This window comes from Schistocerca cancellata, chromosome 9, assembly GCF_023864275.1.
Source record: "Schistocerca cancellata isolate TAMUIC-IGC-003103 chromosome 9, iqSchCanc2.1, whole genome shotgun sequence".
NCBI lineage: Eukaryota > Metazoa > Arthropoda > Insecta > Orthoptera > Acrididae > Schistocerca > Schistocerca cancellata.
This window is the reverse complement of record NC_064634.1, coordinates 511,811,177-511,830,934: the sequence shown is the minus strand read 5'-3', so window position 1 is coordinate 511,830,934 and position 19,758 is coordinate 511,811,177. Positions and strand designations below refer to the sequence as shown.

General features: G+C 43.4%; 1 protein-coding gene across 1 annotated transcript in view; it reads left to right on the top strand.

Annotated features, from left to right (window-relative positions):
* The first annotated feature begins 3,489 nt into the window (after nt 1-3,489).
* LOC126100896 (proteoglycan 4-like) overlaps nt 3,490-19,758 on the top strand; it is an 84,835-nt gene continuing 68,566 nt past the window's right edge. Inside the window, exons 1-2 of the mRNA XM_049911562.1 lie at nt 3,490-3,602; nt 17,325-17,456. Coding sequence (XP_049767519.1) covers nt 3,535-3,602; nt 17,325-17,456 — 200 coding nt within the window. The 5' untranslated portion in view covers nt 3,490-3,534. The remainder of the gene's footprint in view (nt 3,603-17,324; nt 17,457-19,758) is intronic.

The following is a 19,758-nucleotide window of genomic DNA, read 5'->3' as shown; positions in this document are numbered from 1 at the left end:
GGTTCCTAAATCTCTGTCTTACCATTATATAATCTATCTGATACCTTTTAGTATCTCCAGGGTTCTTCCATGTATACAACCTTCTATCATGATTCTTAAACCAAGTGTTAGCTATGATTAAGTTGTGCTCTGTGCAAAATTATGCCAGGCGGCTTCCTCTTTCATTTCTTAGCCCCAATCCATATTCACCTACTACGTTTCCTTCTCTCCCTTTTCCTGCACTCGAATTCCAGTCACCCATGACTATTAAATTTTCGTCTCCCTTCACTATCTGAATAATTTCTTTTATTTCATCATACATTTCTTCAATTTCTTCGTCATCTGCAGAGCTAGTTGGCATATAAACTTGTACTACTGTAGTAGATGTGGGCTTCGTATCTATCTTGGCCACAATAATGCGTTCACTATGCTGTTTGTAGTAGCTTACCCGCATTCCTATTTTCCTATTCATTATTAAACCTACTCCTGCATTACCCCTATTTGACTTTGTGTTTATAATCCTGTAGTCACCTGACCAGAAGTCTTGTTCCTCCTGCCACCGAACTTCACTAATTCCCACTATATCTAACTTTAACCTATCCATTTCCCTTTTTAAATTTTCTAACCTACCTGCACGATTAAGGGATCCGACATTCCACGCTCCGATCCGTAGAACGCCAGTTTTCTTTCTCCTGATAACGACATCCTCTTGAGTAGTCCCCTCCCGGAGATCCGAATGGGGGACTATTAATCCTGGAATATTTTGGTGAAAAATGGTAACATTATTTTATACTTTACTTTTGTGAGAATCTACTTTTTTCTCTAAGCCACCAATATTTTGGTTAAATATGGTAACATTATTTTTTACTTTACTTTTGTAAGAATCTACTTTTTTCTTTACTCCACCAATATTTTGATTAAATATGGACACTGATATTAGTCTAAAAATGCGGTACATCCGTGAGTACTAGTGTCCCCTCTTATGTATTTCGCTAACAACCCTGCCAGTTTACCCTCCTATTGAGATGTAGGCCATGCCTTGTGAAATCCCCCCTATCAACAGCCTCGACAGGAACCATTCCAATGTCTGACAGAGTGGCTGCCCCACACAACTGATCCAACTCCATATTTACCCTCCTGACAGAGCGGTTCAGCTGGGGCTGATCATGCTGCACGAAAGCAGGCACCAGCCCAACATTGGTATGGGTCGTTGCCGAGGCTATTTTCACCAGGTCACACAATATTGTAGCCTTGATCCCTATCAATACTGTTTCCCACTCCACCCACTATCATCACATGATCCTGCATTGTGAATCTCTTGCACAAGGCTACGAATTGCACTTGGCTTGAAAAAGTTGGTGACCTGGTACCTGTCACCTTATTTTTCCTGCAAAATCTGGCCCCACACCTTTTCCAAGGCTGCTACCTAGCAATAGAACTTTCCTCCCACTTTCTACTTTTTTTGAAACAGTTGGTTACCTAGTGAGATTCTGTTGCATCTTAACTATATCTACTTCTACTGGAGCCTTCCTTACTTGACTGTAGTAGGAAGGCAAATCTATTGGTTGTGCCAATTGAGAAACTGTCAGACACTCCTCTTTCTGTGGCCCCTCTTCCCAGCTAATACTTCCCACCGCTGTTTACCCTGTTCCCCCTTTAACCTGTTCAGTTCCTCCCTCGCTCAGTCCAAATCAGCCTGAAGGGCTCTAATTTTCTCCTCCTGGTCAGCTATAAACCTATCTCTTGAGCAAACCCTGCAAAAGAATGGAAGAGTCTCGTTTGCTTCCCCAATTCCCACACCGCTACAATTTTCCCAATGAAACCACATGTCACAAGAGCTGCACAAAACCCCTGAACTAACTTTCCTACTACAGCTCACACACTTAGTATCAATGGTAGTTTGGAATTTAGTTAAGAGATTTACTAAGTGATAATGATAATATATTAAATACAGATGCAAATGGTCAGTAAGTATGTGTTGGAAACTAATATGTAAGTAAACTATTACCAAATGCACTTAAATTTGTGGTATAATGCTAAATATGCACGATCAAAAATTAGGCCTAAACAGCCGAATGTAACCAAAACAAACTTTTTTAGATAAGTGGAAGAATACGTGAATTAAAGAAAAACCTTTAATGGAAAGCTTGAAGAGCACACTAATGAATGTATTTAATTAGTTAATCTATACCATATGCACTTAAGATTGCGGTATAACGCTAAGCATGCACACTCGGAAAGTAAGGCAAAGCCGCGAAATATAAACAAAACGAACTTTTTGCGATTACTGGAACAATAAGCAAATAAAAGAAAAACCTTTAATGGTGAGCTTGAAAAGCACCCTAATGAACGTATTTAATCAGTTATACTTCAGCAAATGCACTTCCAGTTGCGGTATAACGCTAAATATGCACACTCGAAAAATTACGCCTAAGCAGCAGTAAGTAAACAAACAAACTTTTCGCGATTACTGGAACACTACGCAAAGAAGAGAAAAACTTTTAATGGTGAGCTTGAAGCGTACACTAAAGAACGTATTTAATTAGTTAAAAGTGTTCAACTACAATTAATTACAACCTAAATTACTTATCTTTCACGAGAACTCTGTCTCCGTACGAGCGGCCTTGTGCAGGGCTACCAACACACTGTGTGAACCTACAAGGCAACTAGCAGAACTACTTAAGAGCGAAGTAATACAGATTACAGAAACGAAATGTCGTTTTTTTTTCTAAGTAACGAGAGAGGTCAGGAGGGACAGTGGTTTAGTGCAGTTGCAGTAAGACTTCATTATCAATCGACACCGTTCTGTATACAGATATTACGGAAGTGAGGGATCCACCGAGTCTGAAGTCATGTGGAAAAACTACTGCAACAATATGGAATATTTTGGAAATGTTATGGAAGATTCATTTGAGGGGTTTTACACGGGTAGGATATCAAGGTGTTAAAAATACATTGTGATAGACTGCGCTATTTTTTAATAGCTGTTGCTTCGTACAGGCCTACACGTGCATGGTGCAAAGCACTGCTGAGTGACGCCGTGTTCCAGAACCGGCCTCGATGACGGCAGTTAACGAGAGGCAGGAGCCCGTGGCCGCGGACCTGGGCGCCCTCCTGGACGCGGGCGACGCCGCCTTCGTGACGCTGGAGGCGGGGCAGACGCGGCTGGCGGCGCACGCCGCCGTCCTGGCCGCCAGGAGCCCCGTCTTCGCGGCCATGTTCCAGCACGACATGCTGGAGGCCGCCTGCGGCCGGGTCAGCATCGCCGACGTGGAGGGTCCTGTGATGAGGCAGCTGCTCGCCTACATGTACACCCTCCGGGCCCCCCGGCTGGCCGGCACGGCCCCGGAGCTTCTGGCGGCGGCGGATAAGTACGGCCTGACGGAGCTGAAGGCTGCCTGCGAGCGGCACATGGCCTCCCGGCTGGACGTCGAGAACGCGGCGGCCGCAGCTGTCGTGGCGGTGAGGCACTCGTGTCCGGAGCTGACCGCGGCAGCCGTCGCCTTCATAAACGCCAACCGCCAGGTCTTGTCTACCCGGGGCTGGGCAGAGGCGATGAGGAACCACCTCGAACACGTCATCGAAGTGACCAGGCTGCTCAGCGAGTCACCAGCGGAAACTAGGTAAGCCCGAGGCGAGCCACTCGCCACTGTATCCCTGTTTTTTATGTGGTGTATTTTCGAGCCAACAATTTTTGTCACTGACTCTCCTTAGATGTGTCTTTGCTCTGAAGTACACCATCACTGCAGGCAATTCTCTTATATCTCACAATGCTTTCATTGCCCTCTCGTCACAGGTTCGACGAATTTCTAAATTGATCTGTCTATATTATCAGCTACGAGGGGGGTTCAGTAAGTAGCGCAACACATTTTCTTTTCTTTCCAAAAGCACGGTGGTTCTGTTCAAGATTCCAGTACACAATATTATTCCCCTCTGTTTTGCATGCAAACTCCGACGCACTGCTTCCTGCGCAGTGCATACTTGATAAGATCTAACAGATGGAAGTCGGAGGTGTGAGCGGATCATAGTGTCGATGAGAATGATCAGTCCAATCAAACTTTGTGAGCTCCTTTCGGGTACGCAGCCTTATATGAGGCCTTATATTATCATGGAGAAAGAGAAGTTCGTTTCAAATTTTGTGGCGACGAATATGCTGAAGTCGTTTCTTCATCCTGAGGCTTGTACAGTACACTTCAGAGTTGCAGCATGAGGGGGGAGATCAGATAGAATAACCCCTTCAGAGACCCAGAAGACCGTCGCCATGACTCTACCAGCTTTCAACTTTTTCTTTGTAGGAGAGGTAGTGTGTCGTGGATTGCCGTTCCATTTCTGCCTCGCGGTGATGAACCCGTGTTTCATCGCCTCTGATGATATTCTACAAAAAAGTTGTCACGATCAGCTTCGTAACATGCAAGTAACTCCACGCACATCGTCCGTCGTTATTTTTTATGATCTTCCGTTTGGCTGCGAGGAAGCCAGCAGGTACACACCTTCGAGTACCCCGACTGATGGACGAGTGTGTGAGCGCTACCAACACTGATGATCAGATCAGTACTTGCTCCGTAGATCGTCAATACGACACTTCGTAATGATGTGGAAAGTCTCACGTTAATAAAAGATGTCTATACAAGATATAACATTACACAAAATATTACATGACACTTAATATTATTAATTTTTTGTGGGGGTTGGGGAAATTACTACATCGAAAAATTCATCTAATGAGTAGAAGGAGTTGCCGTTAAGAAATTCTTTTAATTTCCTTTTAAATGCTGTATGGCTACCTGTCAGATTTTTGATGCTATCAGGTAAGACACCAAAGACTTCTGTGGCAGCATAATTTACCCCCTTCTGAGCCAAAGTTATATTTAACCCTGAGTAGTGAAGATCATCCTTTCTCCTAGTATTGTAGCCATGTACACTGCTATTACTTTTGAATTCGTTCAGATTGTTAATAACAAATTTCATGAGTGAATATATATATTGTGAGGCTACCGTGAAGATCTCTAGCTCTTTAAATAAGTGTCTGCAGGATAATTTAGAATGAGCTCCAGCAATTTTTCTGATTACACGCTTTGGTGCAATGAACACCCTTTTACTCAATGATGAGTTACCCCAGAATATGATGCCATACCAAAGCTAACTTACTGAGTTGTATATCACCAAAACTTGCAATGACAATAATAGCATAAGTAGCTGAACTCAAACGTTTCAGCAGATCTTCAGTGTGTTTTTTCTAGTTCAACCCCTCATCAATGCATACACCTAGAAATTTTGAATATTCTACCTTAGCTACCGATTTCTGATCGAAGTCTATATTTAGTAATGGTGTCATTCCATTTACTGTTTGTAACTGTATGTACTGTGTTTTGTCAAAGTTTAATGAGAGCCCATTTGCAGACAACTACTTATGAATTTCTGAAAAACATTGTTTACAATTTCACCAGTTAATTCTTGTCTGTTGGGTGTGATAGCTATACTTACATCATCGGAAAAAGTTCCAGCTTCACATCTTCCCGAATATAGAATGGCAAGTCATTAATATATATTAAGAACAGCAAAGGACCCAAGACCGAACCTTGTGGCCCGCCATTCTTGATTGTTCCCCAATTTGAGAAATCACCAGTTTTTTTGCATATTATGTGAACTGCTTATTTCAACTTTCTGCACTTTTCTAGTTAGGTATGATTTAAACCATTTGAGTGCTGTCCCATTCATATCACAGTGCTTGAGCTTATCTAGAAGTATTCCATGATTTACACAATCAAAAGCCTTTGAGAGATCACAAAAAATCCCAACAGGTGACTTCCGGTTACTTAAAGCATTTAATATTTCATTAGTGAAAATATATATAGCATTTTCCGTTGATAAACCTTTCTGGAAACCAGACTGACATTTTGTTAAAACTTTATTTTTACAAAGGTGTGAAGCTGCTATACAATACAATACACCTCATCCCAGTCTAACTGCTGAAGATGTTCCCTGAAATTTCTAATTGTTGCGTCATTAATTGAACGCACAAATTTGGAGGGTAGTTTAGAATTACTGAATGGAGCTATGTCATATACTGTAACTAGCTGAGCACCATGATCAGAAAGGCCATTCTCAACAGGACAAGAATTTATGTTTTTAAACCTATCTTGGTCTATAAAAGTGTTATCTATCAATGTGCTGCTGTCCTTTACTACCCGAGTAGGAAAATTAATGACAGATGTCAAATTGAAAGAACCGAGCAAGACTTCCAGGTCATTCTTCCTATTACGCTCTTTCAGTGAATCAACATTGAAGTTCCCACAAATAATAATTTTCTTTCCCCTGTCTGACAGATAGCACAACAAGGCATCCAAGTTTTCCAGGAATAAATCAAAGTTTCCTGAGGGGACCTACATACTGTTACAATTATAAAAGAGCCCTTCTTCACTTTAAGTTGACAGGCAAATGCTTCTACATGTTTCTCTAGACAAAATTTTTTTGTATCTAAGCTTTTTACACAGTGATAAGTTTGACATATATGGCAACTCCTCCTCTCACCTTATTCTCTCTACACATATGTGCCGCTAGTTTATAACCACTGATATTTACCTTTTCCAATCACACACAATGTGATGCTCACACAGGCATAGTATATCTATTACATTATCAGATTCGATGTCATCTGAACATACCAGGAACTCATCTACTTTATTCTTCAATCCCGGAATGTTTTGGTGAAAAATGGTAACATTATTTTATACTTTACTTTTGTGAGAATATACTTCTTTCTTTAATCCACCAATATTTTGGTTAAATATGGTAACATTATTATTACTTTACTGTTGTGAGAAACTTGTTAGTTTTGGACCTCTTTAGCACCCGCCTGCCTGAACTTGTCATTAGACTCTGATATTAGTCTAAAAAAGAGGTACATCCATGAGTACTAGTGTCTCCCCTTGAGGATTTCGGTAACAACTCTGCCACTTTACCCTTCCCTTTCCTATTGAGGTGTAGGCCATGCCTTGCGAAATCCCTCCTATCAATAGCCTCGACAGGAATCGATCAATGTTTGACAGAGTGGCCGCCCTACGCAACTGATCCTATTCCATATTTATCCTCCAGATAGAGGGGTTCAACTGCGGCTGAAAATGCCGCACGAAAGCAGACACCAGCCCAACACTGGTATGGATCGTTGCAGAGGCTATTTTCACCAGGTAGCACTCAATACTGTAGCCCTGATCCCTGTCAGTACTGTTTCACACTCCATGCACTATCACCACATGATCCTGCTTTGGGAAACCCTTGCACAAGTAACCTATATCGTCTACCACCTGGCTAAGACATGCACATGGCTTGAAAAAGTTGGTGACCTGATACCTGTCACCTAATTTTTCCTGCAAAATCTGGCCCACACCTCTTCCTGCCGTCCGGTGTGGCCAAGCGGTTCTAGGCGCTTCAGTCTGGAACCGCGCGACCGCTACGGTCGCAGGTTCAAATCCTGTCCTTAGGTTAGTTATGTTTAAGTAGTTCTAAGATCTAGGGAACTGATGACCTCAGATGTTAAGTCCCATAATGCTCAGAGCCATCTGAACCAACCAACCTCTTCCATGGCTGCTACCTAGCAACAGAACTTTCCTCTCACTTTCTGCTTTTTTTGAAACAGTTGGTTTCCTAGTGAGATTCTGTTGCATCTTAACTACATCTAGTTCTACTGGAGCCTCTTCCTTATTTAGCTGTGGTAGCTAGGCAAATATATTGGTTGTGCCAATTGGGAAACTGTCAGACACCTCTTTCTGTGGCCCCTGTTCCCAGCTACCACTTCCGACCGCTGTTTACCCTTCTCCCCCTTTAACCTCTTCAGTTCCTCCCTCGCTCTGTCCAAATCAGCCTGAAGGGCTCCAATTTTCTCCTCCTGTTCAGCTGCAACCTATCTCTTGAGCAAACCCTGCAAAATAATGGAAGAGTCTCGTTTGCTTCCATAATTCCCACGCCGCTACATTTTCCCTAATGAAACCACCTGTCACAACAGCTGCACAAAACACCTAAATTAACTTTGCTACTGCAGCTCACACACTTGGTGTTCATGGTAGTTTGGAAATTAGTTAATAGATTTACTAAGTGATAACGATAATATATTGAATACGGATGTAAAAGGACACTAAATATTTTTGGAAAATAATATGTAGGTAAACTATTAGCAAATGCACTTAAATTTGTGGTATAACGCTAAATATGCACTTTCAAAAATAAGGCCTAAACAGCCGAATGTAAGCAAAACTGATTGTGATCCGTCAGTCAGCTCTAATGGGAGTGTCCGAACGTTCCAACATTGCACAAGTCACAGCTGTGTGCGGCCAACCAGCATGTGGGAGATCAGACGGGTTTGCGTGACTTTGTTACGATGATGACAGGCGCCTCACCCAGCAGTTCACCGTGCTTTTGTTCACTGACAGGTCTTGGTGGACATTCTAGAATCGCCTGTGTTCCGTCAAAACGAACTAAATTAGAACTGTCTGTCTGGAACACACCTCCATCACAGACGTCATTTTCAAGGCTGTGTATAATGCCGTTACTTACCGTCACTTCATGAAACTACAGGGGCTGCAGCGGGACTGTTCCACGATGCCCCACAAAAAAAAAAAAAAAAAAAATATTAATAATTCCGCATTTTTTCATCCAAACCTGCCCGAGAATACAATGTGTCGCATTAGTTATTGAATGCCCCTCGTAAATCAGCTAAAAATATTGAAACAGGCCACTTTTCCATAGCTTCTGAAATTGTTTTTCCTTTATGCACTCCATACTTATTTTCAGTTCTGTTATATTGCATGTTTACTACACGTTGTTGTTAAGTGTGTAGCATCAAACTTCTGAACAATGGTTACGTTGACAGTGTAATTAGCATTTGGGATTCTCTCTGTGGGCACAAAGATGTGCTGCCAAGATGGAATCAGACACTGTGATGTGTGCTGTATGTAGCCAGGCAGTCGATGCCCTGCCTTGTTCTGTACAATGTACAGCTCACCGAAGACCTCTTTACAAAAAGTTATATTTAGTTGTTTGGTGGCACTGTTGCTGCTGATGCTAGGATAGCTATAAATGGCGATCGTTTTTCGTAAAGAGAAGCTGAAGATGAGAAGTAAGTGTCACTCTTTACCAGCACCAGAATCATAGTAGCACGTAGCAACAAGTCAAGGAGGACATTGATGCAGTCGCAAATTTCCATTTCTCACTGTGCCAAGCTGTAAATGCAGCTTTGTCGCAACTTTGTGTACTAGAGTGCTTGTCTCGCTTATGGCAACTGCAACACCAGTAATTCATGCGCAAGAACTAGGAGTCGATTGAAGAGGGTCGCCGGTAATATTACGAGAACGGCAGTTGTCGCTAAGACAACGTATTACTGGCGCGGTATTCTTCGCACTAGCGACAGCAACCTAATGTTACTGGCATGGCACTCTAAGTCTTAATAGTATCAGAAATTTGTTGAGCGCTCCCTCTCTGAAGTTGCTTATGCACTCAGTTCGGAAGCTGCTGTCTCGCCGGCTTCTGTCTGTGACTGCAGAAGTACTGTCCTCAATACAAAAGCTACCTGATGACCACAGCACAGCGTTAAATACTTGTAAACGTTATCGCCGTTCTAATTATCGTGAAACTGCTGTCGTTATGTGACAAATGGTTCACATGGCTCTGAGCACTATGGGACTTAGCATCTGAGGTCATCAGTCCCCTAGAACTTAGAACTACTTAAACCTCACTAACCTAAGGACATAACACACATTCATGCCCGAAGCGGGATTCGAACCTGTGACCGTAGCAGTCACGCGGTTCCAGGTTGTAGCGTCTAGAACCGCTCGGCCACTGTGGCGTTTTCACCACTCCATCCTAACTATCGACCCTTGTATCAACCTCACATGTAAACTTTCGGTTGTATGAATTTCTGTTTGGCCCGCTGAGCAACTGCTATTGTGGACTCAGGAGAAGTAATGTATGTATTGCTTCTAGATCTACATCGATAACATCAACTCACCTTACAATGCGTAGCGGACAGTACCCCGCACCACTATTAGTTACGTCCTTTCTTCTCAATTCGGAAACACACTGAAGAGCCAAAGAAACTCGTACATCTGCCTAATATCGTATAGGGCTTCGCGAACACGCGGAAATGCCGCAACATGACGTGGCATGTACTCCATTAACGTCTGAAGTAGTGCTGGAGGCAATTGACACCATTAATCCTGCACGGTTGTTCATAAATCCGTAAGAGTGTCAGGGGGTGGAGATCTCTTCCGAGCAGCACGATGCAAGGCATCCCACATATGCTCAGTAAGGTTCCTGGAGGCACACTGTACCAATTCTGGACGTGTGGGGTGTCGCATTGTCCTGCTGGAATTGCCCAAGTCTGTCGGAATGCACAATGGAGATGAATGGATGCAGGAGATCAGAGAGGATTCTTACGAACGTGTCACCTGTCAGAGTCGTATCTAGACGTATCAGGGGTCCCATGTCACTCCAGCCGCACACGCCCCACACCATTAGAGAGCCTCCACCAGCTTGAACAGTAATGGATTCATGGGGTTGTCTCCATACCCGTACACTTCCATCCACTCGATACAATTTGGAACGAGACTCATATGTCCAGGCAAAATGCTTCCTGACTGTTGATGAACAGTCCAATGTTGCTGTTGGTGGGCACAGGCGAGGAGTAAACCTTTGTGATATGCAGTCATCAAGGGTCCACGAGTGGGCCTTCGGCTCCGAAAGCCAATATCAATAATGTTTCGTTGAATGGATCGCAGGCTGACACTTGCTGATGGCCTAGCATTCAAATCTGTAGTAATTTGCTGAAGGCTTTTACTTCTGTCACGATGAACGATTTCCTTCAGTCGTTGTTGGTCCCGTTCTTGCAGGATCTTTTTTCGGCCGCAGTGACGTTGGATTGGAGATTCGATGTTTTACCGGCTTCCTGATATTCATGGTACACTCGTGAAATGGTCGTACGGGAAAATCCCCACTGCATTGCTGTATCGGAGACGCTGCGCCCCATCGCTCGTGCGCCGACTATAACACCACGCTCAAACTCAGTTAAATGTTGATAACCTGCCACTGTAGCAGCAGCAGCCGATCCAACAACTGCTCCAGACACTCGTTGTGTTATACAGGTGTTGCCGACCACAGCGACGTATTCTGCCTCTTTACATATCTCTGTATTTGAATACGCTTGACTATACCATTTTCTTTGGCGCTTCAATGTATATGAGAAGTGACATTTCAGTAAATAAACAGCATAGTGTGATGATCGAGGAAAATGAATAGCACTGTCAGCGCTTCCAGGTCAGTTGTCCATATTGTATTAAGTAGTTGAGAGTGTCCTCATGAAATACCTTTAGTAGTGTAGTGCGGTGTTATCCATAATCATGAGTATCCCTGAAGTGGAAACACTTCGATAAGGTGTACACATTCAGAGGAATTAGAGATTATATTCAAAGCGTATAATTTTGACAGGATGAAGGAAAACAGACTCAGATAATGTGTTATAGAAAGCATCTCTAAAATTCATTTTGAAATACTCGAGGTCAACGTAAAAGAACGAAGTAAAAGTTAAAACTCGTAGAAAATGATGGTGTTTTCTGGGAAACAGTTTCTCTAGACGACTTCTATAAATTAGTAATTTGAAGAAATTTTTTGAGCATATGAGCAGAGGAAATAAATCGCAACGTTGAAAATGCTGCTTAGGTTTCCAAAAGTGAGATAAATTTTGAGGTGGAAGTGAAAAAATTTGGAGATTCATTTATAAAATCTAAAAATAAGAAAAACATTTTAACACAGTGGTGCGCCATTATTGGAAAGTATCTGGAATGCTTGAGAGAGATAAGAAGTAATAAAAATGTACAAATAAACTAGTGGTATTCACGGATGAAACTTGGGTTCGTAAACATTATACCACGAAAAATTGCTGCGAGAATGAAGTTCTGATTGCAGTGACTAATGTAAGTGTAATCCAAAGATTTATTGCTGTCCACGATACTGGAGGAATAAGTTTCATGAGGACAGCATAATTTTTGATTGGTAATCTGAATCCCAAGATTATCACGATAATATGTATGAGGACAAAAATCACAAATATTTAGACGAGTATTGATTCGTAACATCCTACTCCATAATATTTTGTTTTTGATAGAACACTGTTGGCAAATAAAAGCCGTACTACAGCAGCTCGCAAATGGGCATCAGTGAAAGTCTCGGTCAAAAGAGAATCAGTTTTCAAGATACCGTAACAAGAAATGAACTTTTACAAATTGTGCGTTATATTAAGATAAAACCTGTTTTTAAAACAGATGCAGTTTTAAAGCATGAGGACTATACACAGACGTGACCCAAGTCATAGGATACTTTCTAATAGCCGGCCGCGATGGTCTAGCGGTTCTAGGCGCTCAGTCCGGAGCAGCGCGACTGCTACGGTCGCAGGTTCGAATCCTGCGTCGGGCATGGATGTGTGTGATGTCCTTAGGTTAGTTAGGTTTAAGTAGTTCTAAGTTCTAGGGGACTGATGACCATATATGTTAAGTCCCATAGTGCTCAGAGCCATTTGATACTTTCTAATATTGTGTCGGACCTCCTTTTGCCCGTCGTATTGTAGCAACTCAACGGGTCATTGGAAGCTCCTGCCGAAATATTGAGCCATACTGTCTGAAAATCAGTCCATGGCATTCACGCCAAATGATCTGGGTGGCCAAATAATACGCTCGAATGGATCACAATGTTGTTCAAACCAGTTGTGAATTTTTGTGGCCGGTGACATGACATCGTTGTTTGACGACATGAAGTCGATGAATGGCTGCAAACAGTGCCCAAGTAGCCTAACGTAAACATCTGCAGTCAGTGATCGGTTCAGTTGGACTAGGTGACGCAGTCCATTCGACGTAAAGACAGCACACATCATTTTGAAGCCATCAGCTGCTGGCACGGTGACTTGCTGTCAACTTAGGGCCATGGCTTAGTGGGTTCCGCACCACACTCTAACCCTACCATCAGCTGTTAGCGACTGAAACATGGACTCGTCTAACTAGGCCGCGGTGTTCCACTCGTCTAGCTTCAAAGCGATGTATGTCCCACATTGATTTATGCGGTTATTTCACGCAGTGTAGCTCGTCTGTTAAGCACTGACAACTCTAGGCAAATGTTGCTGCTCTCGGCCGTTACGTGAAGCCCGTCGGCCACTGCGTTGTCCGTGGTGGGAGGTTGTAAGTAGGCTGTTTAGGTTTTTATATTGGTAACGCCACGTAGCGCTCTGTATGAAAATCACTGGCTGTGCTGTGTGCAGTCTGTGGCTGGTTTGCATTGTTGTAATACTCGCCATTGTAGCGTTGGGCAGCTGGATGTGAACGGCGCGTAGCGTTGCGCAGTTGGAGGTGAGCCGCCAGCAGTGGTGGATGGGGGGAGAGAGATGGCGGATGATCTGGACAGAGACAGTAAATTTGTAATATTGGATATCATGGACTGATATATACATTATGACTTTTGAACACTATTAAGGTAAATACATTGATTGTTCTCTCTCAAAATCGTTCATTTGCTAACTATGCCTATCAGTAGCTAGTGCCTTCAGAAGTTTGAATCTTTTATTTAGCTGGTAGTAGTGGCGCTCGCTGTATTGCAGTAGTTCGAGTAACGAAGATTTTCTGAGGTAAGTGATCGATGAAAGGTATAGATTATTGTTAGTCAGGGCCATTCTTTTGTAGGGATCTTTGAGTCAGATTGCGTTGCGCTAAAAAATATTGTGTGTCAGTTTAAGCACAGTCATGTAGAATTTTTCTAAGGGGACGTTTCATATGAATCAATGTATTTACCTTAATAGTGTTCAAAAGTCATAATATATATATATATATATATATATATATATATATCAGTCCATGATATCCAATATTACAAATTTACTGTCTCTGTCCAGATCATTCGCCGTCTCTCTCCCCACATCCACCACTGCTGGCGGCTCACCTCCAACTGCGCAACGCTACGCACTGTTAACATCCAGCTGCCCAACGCTACAATGGCGGGTATTACAACAATGCAAACCAGCCACAGACTGCACACAGCACAGCCAGTGATTTTCATACAGAGCGCTACGTGGCGTTACCAATATAAAAACCTAAACAGCCTACTTACAAGGTAATGCCTGAAACTTGGTATTCTCGGCACATTCTCTACCCTATGAGTCTCAGAATACTGAATTCCATAACGATTTCCGAGATGGACTGTTGCCCTGTGTCCAACTTCAACTAACACTCAGCGTTCAAAGTCTTTCAATGCCCGTCGTGTGGCCATATTCACGTCGGAAACTTTTCCGAAGTACAAATGAGAGATCCGCCAGTGCGCCGCCCTTTTACAGCTTGTGTACGCGATACTACCGCTATTTGTGTATGTGCATATCGATATCCCGCGAATTTTGTCACCTCAGCGTTCTGTCTCAGGGTTCCACCACGCCACTATGATTGAGAATTTTGTGGAGCTAATATGGAGTAGATGAAACAAAAAAAGAAATGCCACAAAATTGTTTCCTTAATTATTTTAAGTGCCCTTAAACAAATAACCAAAGATCTTTAATCTAAGATTACCCAACGTGAATGGTTAAGACGTTGTGAACATGTAAAACGAATTTCAAATCAATAATGGCGCATAGAGGGGTTAATGCGAGAAGGAACAGAGAATATGATAAGCATTGTTGGCCTGGAGAGTGAAGATGCAAAAAATGACGACGGCAGTGATATGGAAACATGTAACGTGCATGAAGCTGGAAGATACCTCAGTGAAACGGATGGAGCAAGTGAAGAACTTGCCGGATGCCTCTTGTTTGATGGACCATCCACTTCATGTGTCTGACCACGAATGTTAGTGCAGCTCTCATAGCATAAACATTTTTGGGGTAACAGAAGAGATATTGAATTTAATTGATGAAACGAGAAAATATAAAAATGCAATAAGTGAAGCAAGCGAAAAGGAATACAAACGAAAAAAAAAAATGAGATCGACAGTAAGTGCAAAATGGCTAAGCAGGGATGGATAGAGGAAACATGTAAGGGAGTACAAGCATGTATCACTAGGGGTGAGACAGATGCCGCCTACAGAAAAATTAAAGAGACATCCGGAGAAAAGAGAACCACCCGTATGAATATCAAGAGCTTAGATGGAAAACCAGTCCTATGCAAAGAAGGCTCAAATGGCTCTGAGCACTATGGGACTCAACATCTTAGGTCATAAGTCCACTAGAACTTAGAACTACTTAAACCTAAGTAACCTAAGGACATCACACACACCCATGCCCGAGGCAGCATTCGAACCTGCGACCGTACCAGTCCCGCGGTTCCGAACTGCAGCGCCGGAACCGCTAGACCACCGCGGCCGGCTTGCAAAGAAGGGAAAGCACAAAGATGGTACGTGTATGGGTATATACAAAGGGTATATACAAAGGCGACGTACTTGAGGCATGGAAATGGAAGAGAGATGAAGACGAAATGGAAGATATGATACTGCGTGAAGAAGTAGACAGAGCACTGAAAACCCCAAGTCGAAACAAGGCCTCAGGAGTAGATAACATTCCACTATAACTACTGATAGCCTTGGGAGAACCTGCCATGACAAAATGCTTCCATCTGGTGAGCAAGATGTATGAATGTATGAAACTGGCGAAATACCCTCAGAATTCAAGAAGAATGTAATAATTCCAATCTCAAAGAGACCAGAGGCCCACAGGTGTGAAAATTATCGAATTATCAGCTTAATAAGTCGCTGTTGCAAAATGCTAACACGAACACGTTAAAGATGAATGGAAAATACTGGTGGAAGCCGACCTCGGGGAAGATCAGTTTGCATTCCGTAGAAACAAAATGGTTCAAATGGCTCGGAGCACTATGGGAATTAACATCTATGGTCATCAGTCCCCTAGAACTTAGAACTACTTAAACCTAACCAACTTAAGGACATCACACAACACCCAGCCATAACGAGGCAGAGAAAATCCCTGACCCCGCCGGGAATCGAACCCGGGAACCCGGGCGTAGGAAGCGAGAACGCTACCGCACGAACACGAGATGCGGGCCCGTAGAAACATAGGAACACACTAGGCAACACTGAGTCTACGACGTAAGAAAAGGCGAACCTAAGTTTCTAGCTTTTGTACACTTGGAGAAAGCTTTTGACAGTGTTGACTGGAATACCGTCTTCCGATTTCTGAAGGAGGCAGGGTAAAATACAGGGAGCGAAATGCTATTTGCAATCGGTACAGAAACCAGATGGCAGTTATAAGAGTCGAGGGGTGCGAAACAGAAGTAGTGGTTGAGAAGGGACTGAGACAGACTTGTAGCCTGTCTACAGAGTTATTCAAAGTGTATATTGAGCAAACGATAAAGGAAGCAAAAGAAAAATTTGGAGTAGGAATTAAAATCCATGGAGAAGAAGTAAAAACTTTTAGGTTTTCCGACGACATTGTAATTCTCTGAGACAGCAAAGGACCTGGAAGAGCAGCTAAACGGAATGGACAGTGTCTTGAAAGGAGGATGCAAGATGAACATCAACAAAAGCTGAACGAGGATAATGGAATGTAGTCGAATTAAATCAGGTGATGCTGAGGGAATTAGATTAGGAAATGAGACACTTAATGTAGTGGATAAGTTTTGGTATTTGGGGAGCAAAATAACTGATGATGGTCGAAGTAGAGTAGTAGGCTGGCAATGGCAAGGAAAGCGTTTCTGGAGAAGAGAAGTTTGTTAACATCGAGTATAGATTTAAATGTCAGGAAGTAACTTCTGAAAGTATTTGTATGGAGTGTAGTCATGTACGGAAGTAAAACATGGCCGATAACTACTTTAGACAAGAAGAGAATAGAAGCTTGAGAAATGTGCGTCTACAGAAGAGTGCTGAAGATGGGTAGATCACGTAACTAATGAGGAGGTACTGAACAGAAATGGGGAGAAGAGTTTGTGGCACAACTTGACAAGAAGAAGGGATCAGTTGGTAGGACATGTTCTGACGCATCAAGAGATCAACAATTTAGTATTGGAGGGAAGCGTGCAGGGTAAAAATCGTAGAGGGAGACCAAGAGACGAATACACTAAGCAGTTTCAGGATGTAGGTTGCAGTAAGTACTGGGAGATGAAGACGCTTGCACACGATAGAGTAGCATGGAGAGGTGCATCAAACCAGTCTCTGGACTGAAGACCACAAGAACAACAACAAACATTTTTGTAGCGTCATTACTTCCTTGCATAGCCCGATTGCGAGCTGTTACAAAAGCGCCCTGTGGCAGAGGTGCAGTCAGACAGTGAGTGTGTCAGGCCGCGCTCTCTCTCTCAGGCGGCGCCTCTACTCTCTCTGCGCAGGACGGAGGGCAGCGGGGGGACCGCGGCGGCTGTGCGACACGGCAGGTGGGGCCGGACCCCCGTGGCAGCCGTGGCGCCCACGGTGTCTCTCGGCAGAGCCCCGCCCGACGACGCCGACGCCTCTCGCATGCGGTGAGTACACTCGCTACATACAGGGTGTTTCAAAAATGACCGTTATATTTGAAACGGCAATAAAAACTAAACGAGCAGCGATAGAAATACACCGTTTGTTGCAATACGCTTGGGACAACAGTACATTTTCAGGCGGACAAACTTTCGAAATTACAGTAGTTACAATTGTCAACAACAGATGGCGCTGCGGTCTGGGAAACTCTATAGTACGATATTTTCCACATATCCACCATGCGTAGCAATAATATGGCGTAGTCTCTTAATGAAATTACCCGAAACCTTTGACAACGTGTCTGGCGGAATGGCTTCACATGCAGATGAGATGTACTGCTTCAGCTGTTCAATTTTTTCTGGATTCTGGCGGTACACCTGGTCTTTCAAGTGTCCCCACAGAAAGAAGTCACAGGGGTTCATGTCTGGCGAATAGGGAGGCCAATCCACGCCACCTCCTGTATGTTTCGGATAGCCCAAAGCAATCACACGATCATCGAAATATTCATTCAGGAAATTAAAGACGTCGGCCGTGCGATGTGGCCGGGCACCATCTTGCATAAACCACGAGGTGTTCGCAGTGTCGTCTAAGGCAGTTTGTACCACCACAAATTCACGAAGAATGTCCAGATAGCGTGATGCAGTAATCGTTTCGGATCTAAAAAATGGGCCAATGATTCCTTTGGAAGAAATGGCGGCCCAGACCAGTACTTTTTGAGGATGCAGGGACGATGGGACTGCAACATGGGGCTTTTCGGTTCCCCATATGCGCCAGTTCTGTTTATTGACGAAGCCGTCCAGGTAAAAATAAGCTTCGTCAGTAAACCAAATGCTGCCCACATGCATATCACCGTCATCAATCCTGTGCACTATATCGTTAGCGAATGTCTCTCGTGCAGCAATGGTAGCGGCACTGAGGGGTTGCCGCGTTTGAATTTTGTATGGTTAGATGTGTAAACTCTGGCGCATGAGACGATACGTGGACGTTGGCGTCATTTGGACCGCAGCTGCAACACGGCGAACGGAAACCCGAGGTCGCTGTCGGATCACCTGCTGCACTAGCTGCGCGTTGCCCTCTGTGGTCGCCATACGCGGTCGCCCTACCTTTCCAGCACGTTCGTCCATCACGTTCCCAGTCTGTTGAAATTTTTCAAACAGATCCTTTATTGTATCGCTTTTCGGTCCTTTGGTTACATTAAACCTCCGTTGAGAACTTCGTCTTGTTGCAACAACACTGTGTTCTAGGCGGTGGAATTCCAACACCAGAAAAATCCTCTGTTCTAAGGAATAAACCATGTTGTCTACAGCACACTTGCACGTTGTGAATAGAACACGCTTACAGCAGAAAGACGACGTACAGAATGGCGCACCCACAGACTGCGTTGTCTTCTATATCTTTCACATCACTTGCAGCGCCATCTGTTGTTGAAAATTGTAACTACTGTAATTTCGAAAGTTTGTCCGCCTGAAAATGTACTGTTGTCCCAAGCATATTGCAACAAACGGTGTATTTCTATCGCTGCTCCTTTAGTTTTTATTGCCTTTTGAAATATACCGGTCATTTTTGAAACACCCCGTACAAACACAGTACGATTTAAGTGGCGTTACCCTAGAGTGAAGGTCTAAGCATCGTATACCGTTTTGTAATATTTTTTACTCATATTTGGACTCAGATGAAATTCAGCTTGTCCAGGGAGAACGCTCTTCGGCAAAACTGAATTTTATCTATTCCTCAGATACGCTTTAAATGTTTGCAACAATATTTCAAATAACGATTACCATTTTAACAAGAATGTCGTCGTAATCTTACAAACTCTGTGGCCCTTCCTTTCCTGAATTTCAATCCGTGCTCAGTTCAAAATCTGCTTTCCACTGGCTTCCATCCACACCTTCAGCAGTATGGTCCGTAACACGCGAGCTACAGACATCATCTGATCACCACAGTACCGCACTGAGTACGTATAGATGTTATTGCCTTTCAGGTTTTTCTGACAGGGAAAAATTCCCAATCGCACCCCCTTCATATTTAGTTATAAGTTGGCACAGTGGATAGGCCTTGGAAAACTGAAAACAGATCAATCGAGAAAACGGGAAGAAGTTGTGTGGAACTATGAAAAAAATAAGCAAAATATACAAACTGAGTAGTCCATGCGTAAGATAGGCAACATCAAGGTTAGTCGCACTTCAGGAGCACCGTGGTCCCGTGGTTAGCGTGAGCAGCTGCGGAACGAGAGGTTCTTACTTCAAGTCATCCCTCGCGTGAGAAGTTTACTTTCTTTATTTTCGCAAAGTTATGATCTGACCGTTTGTT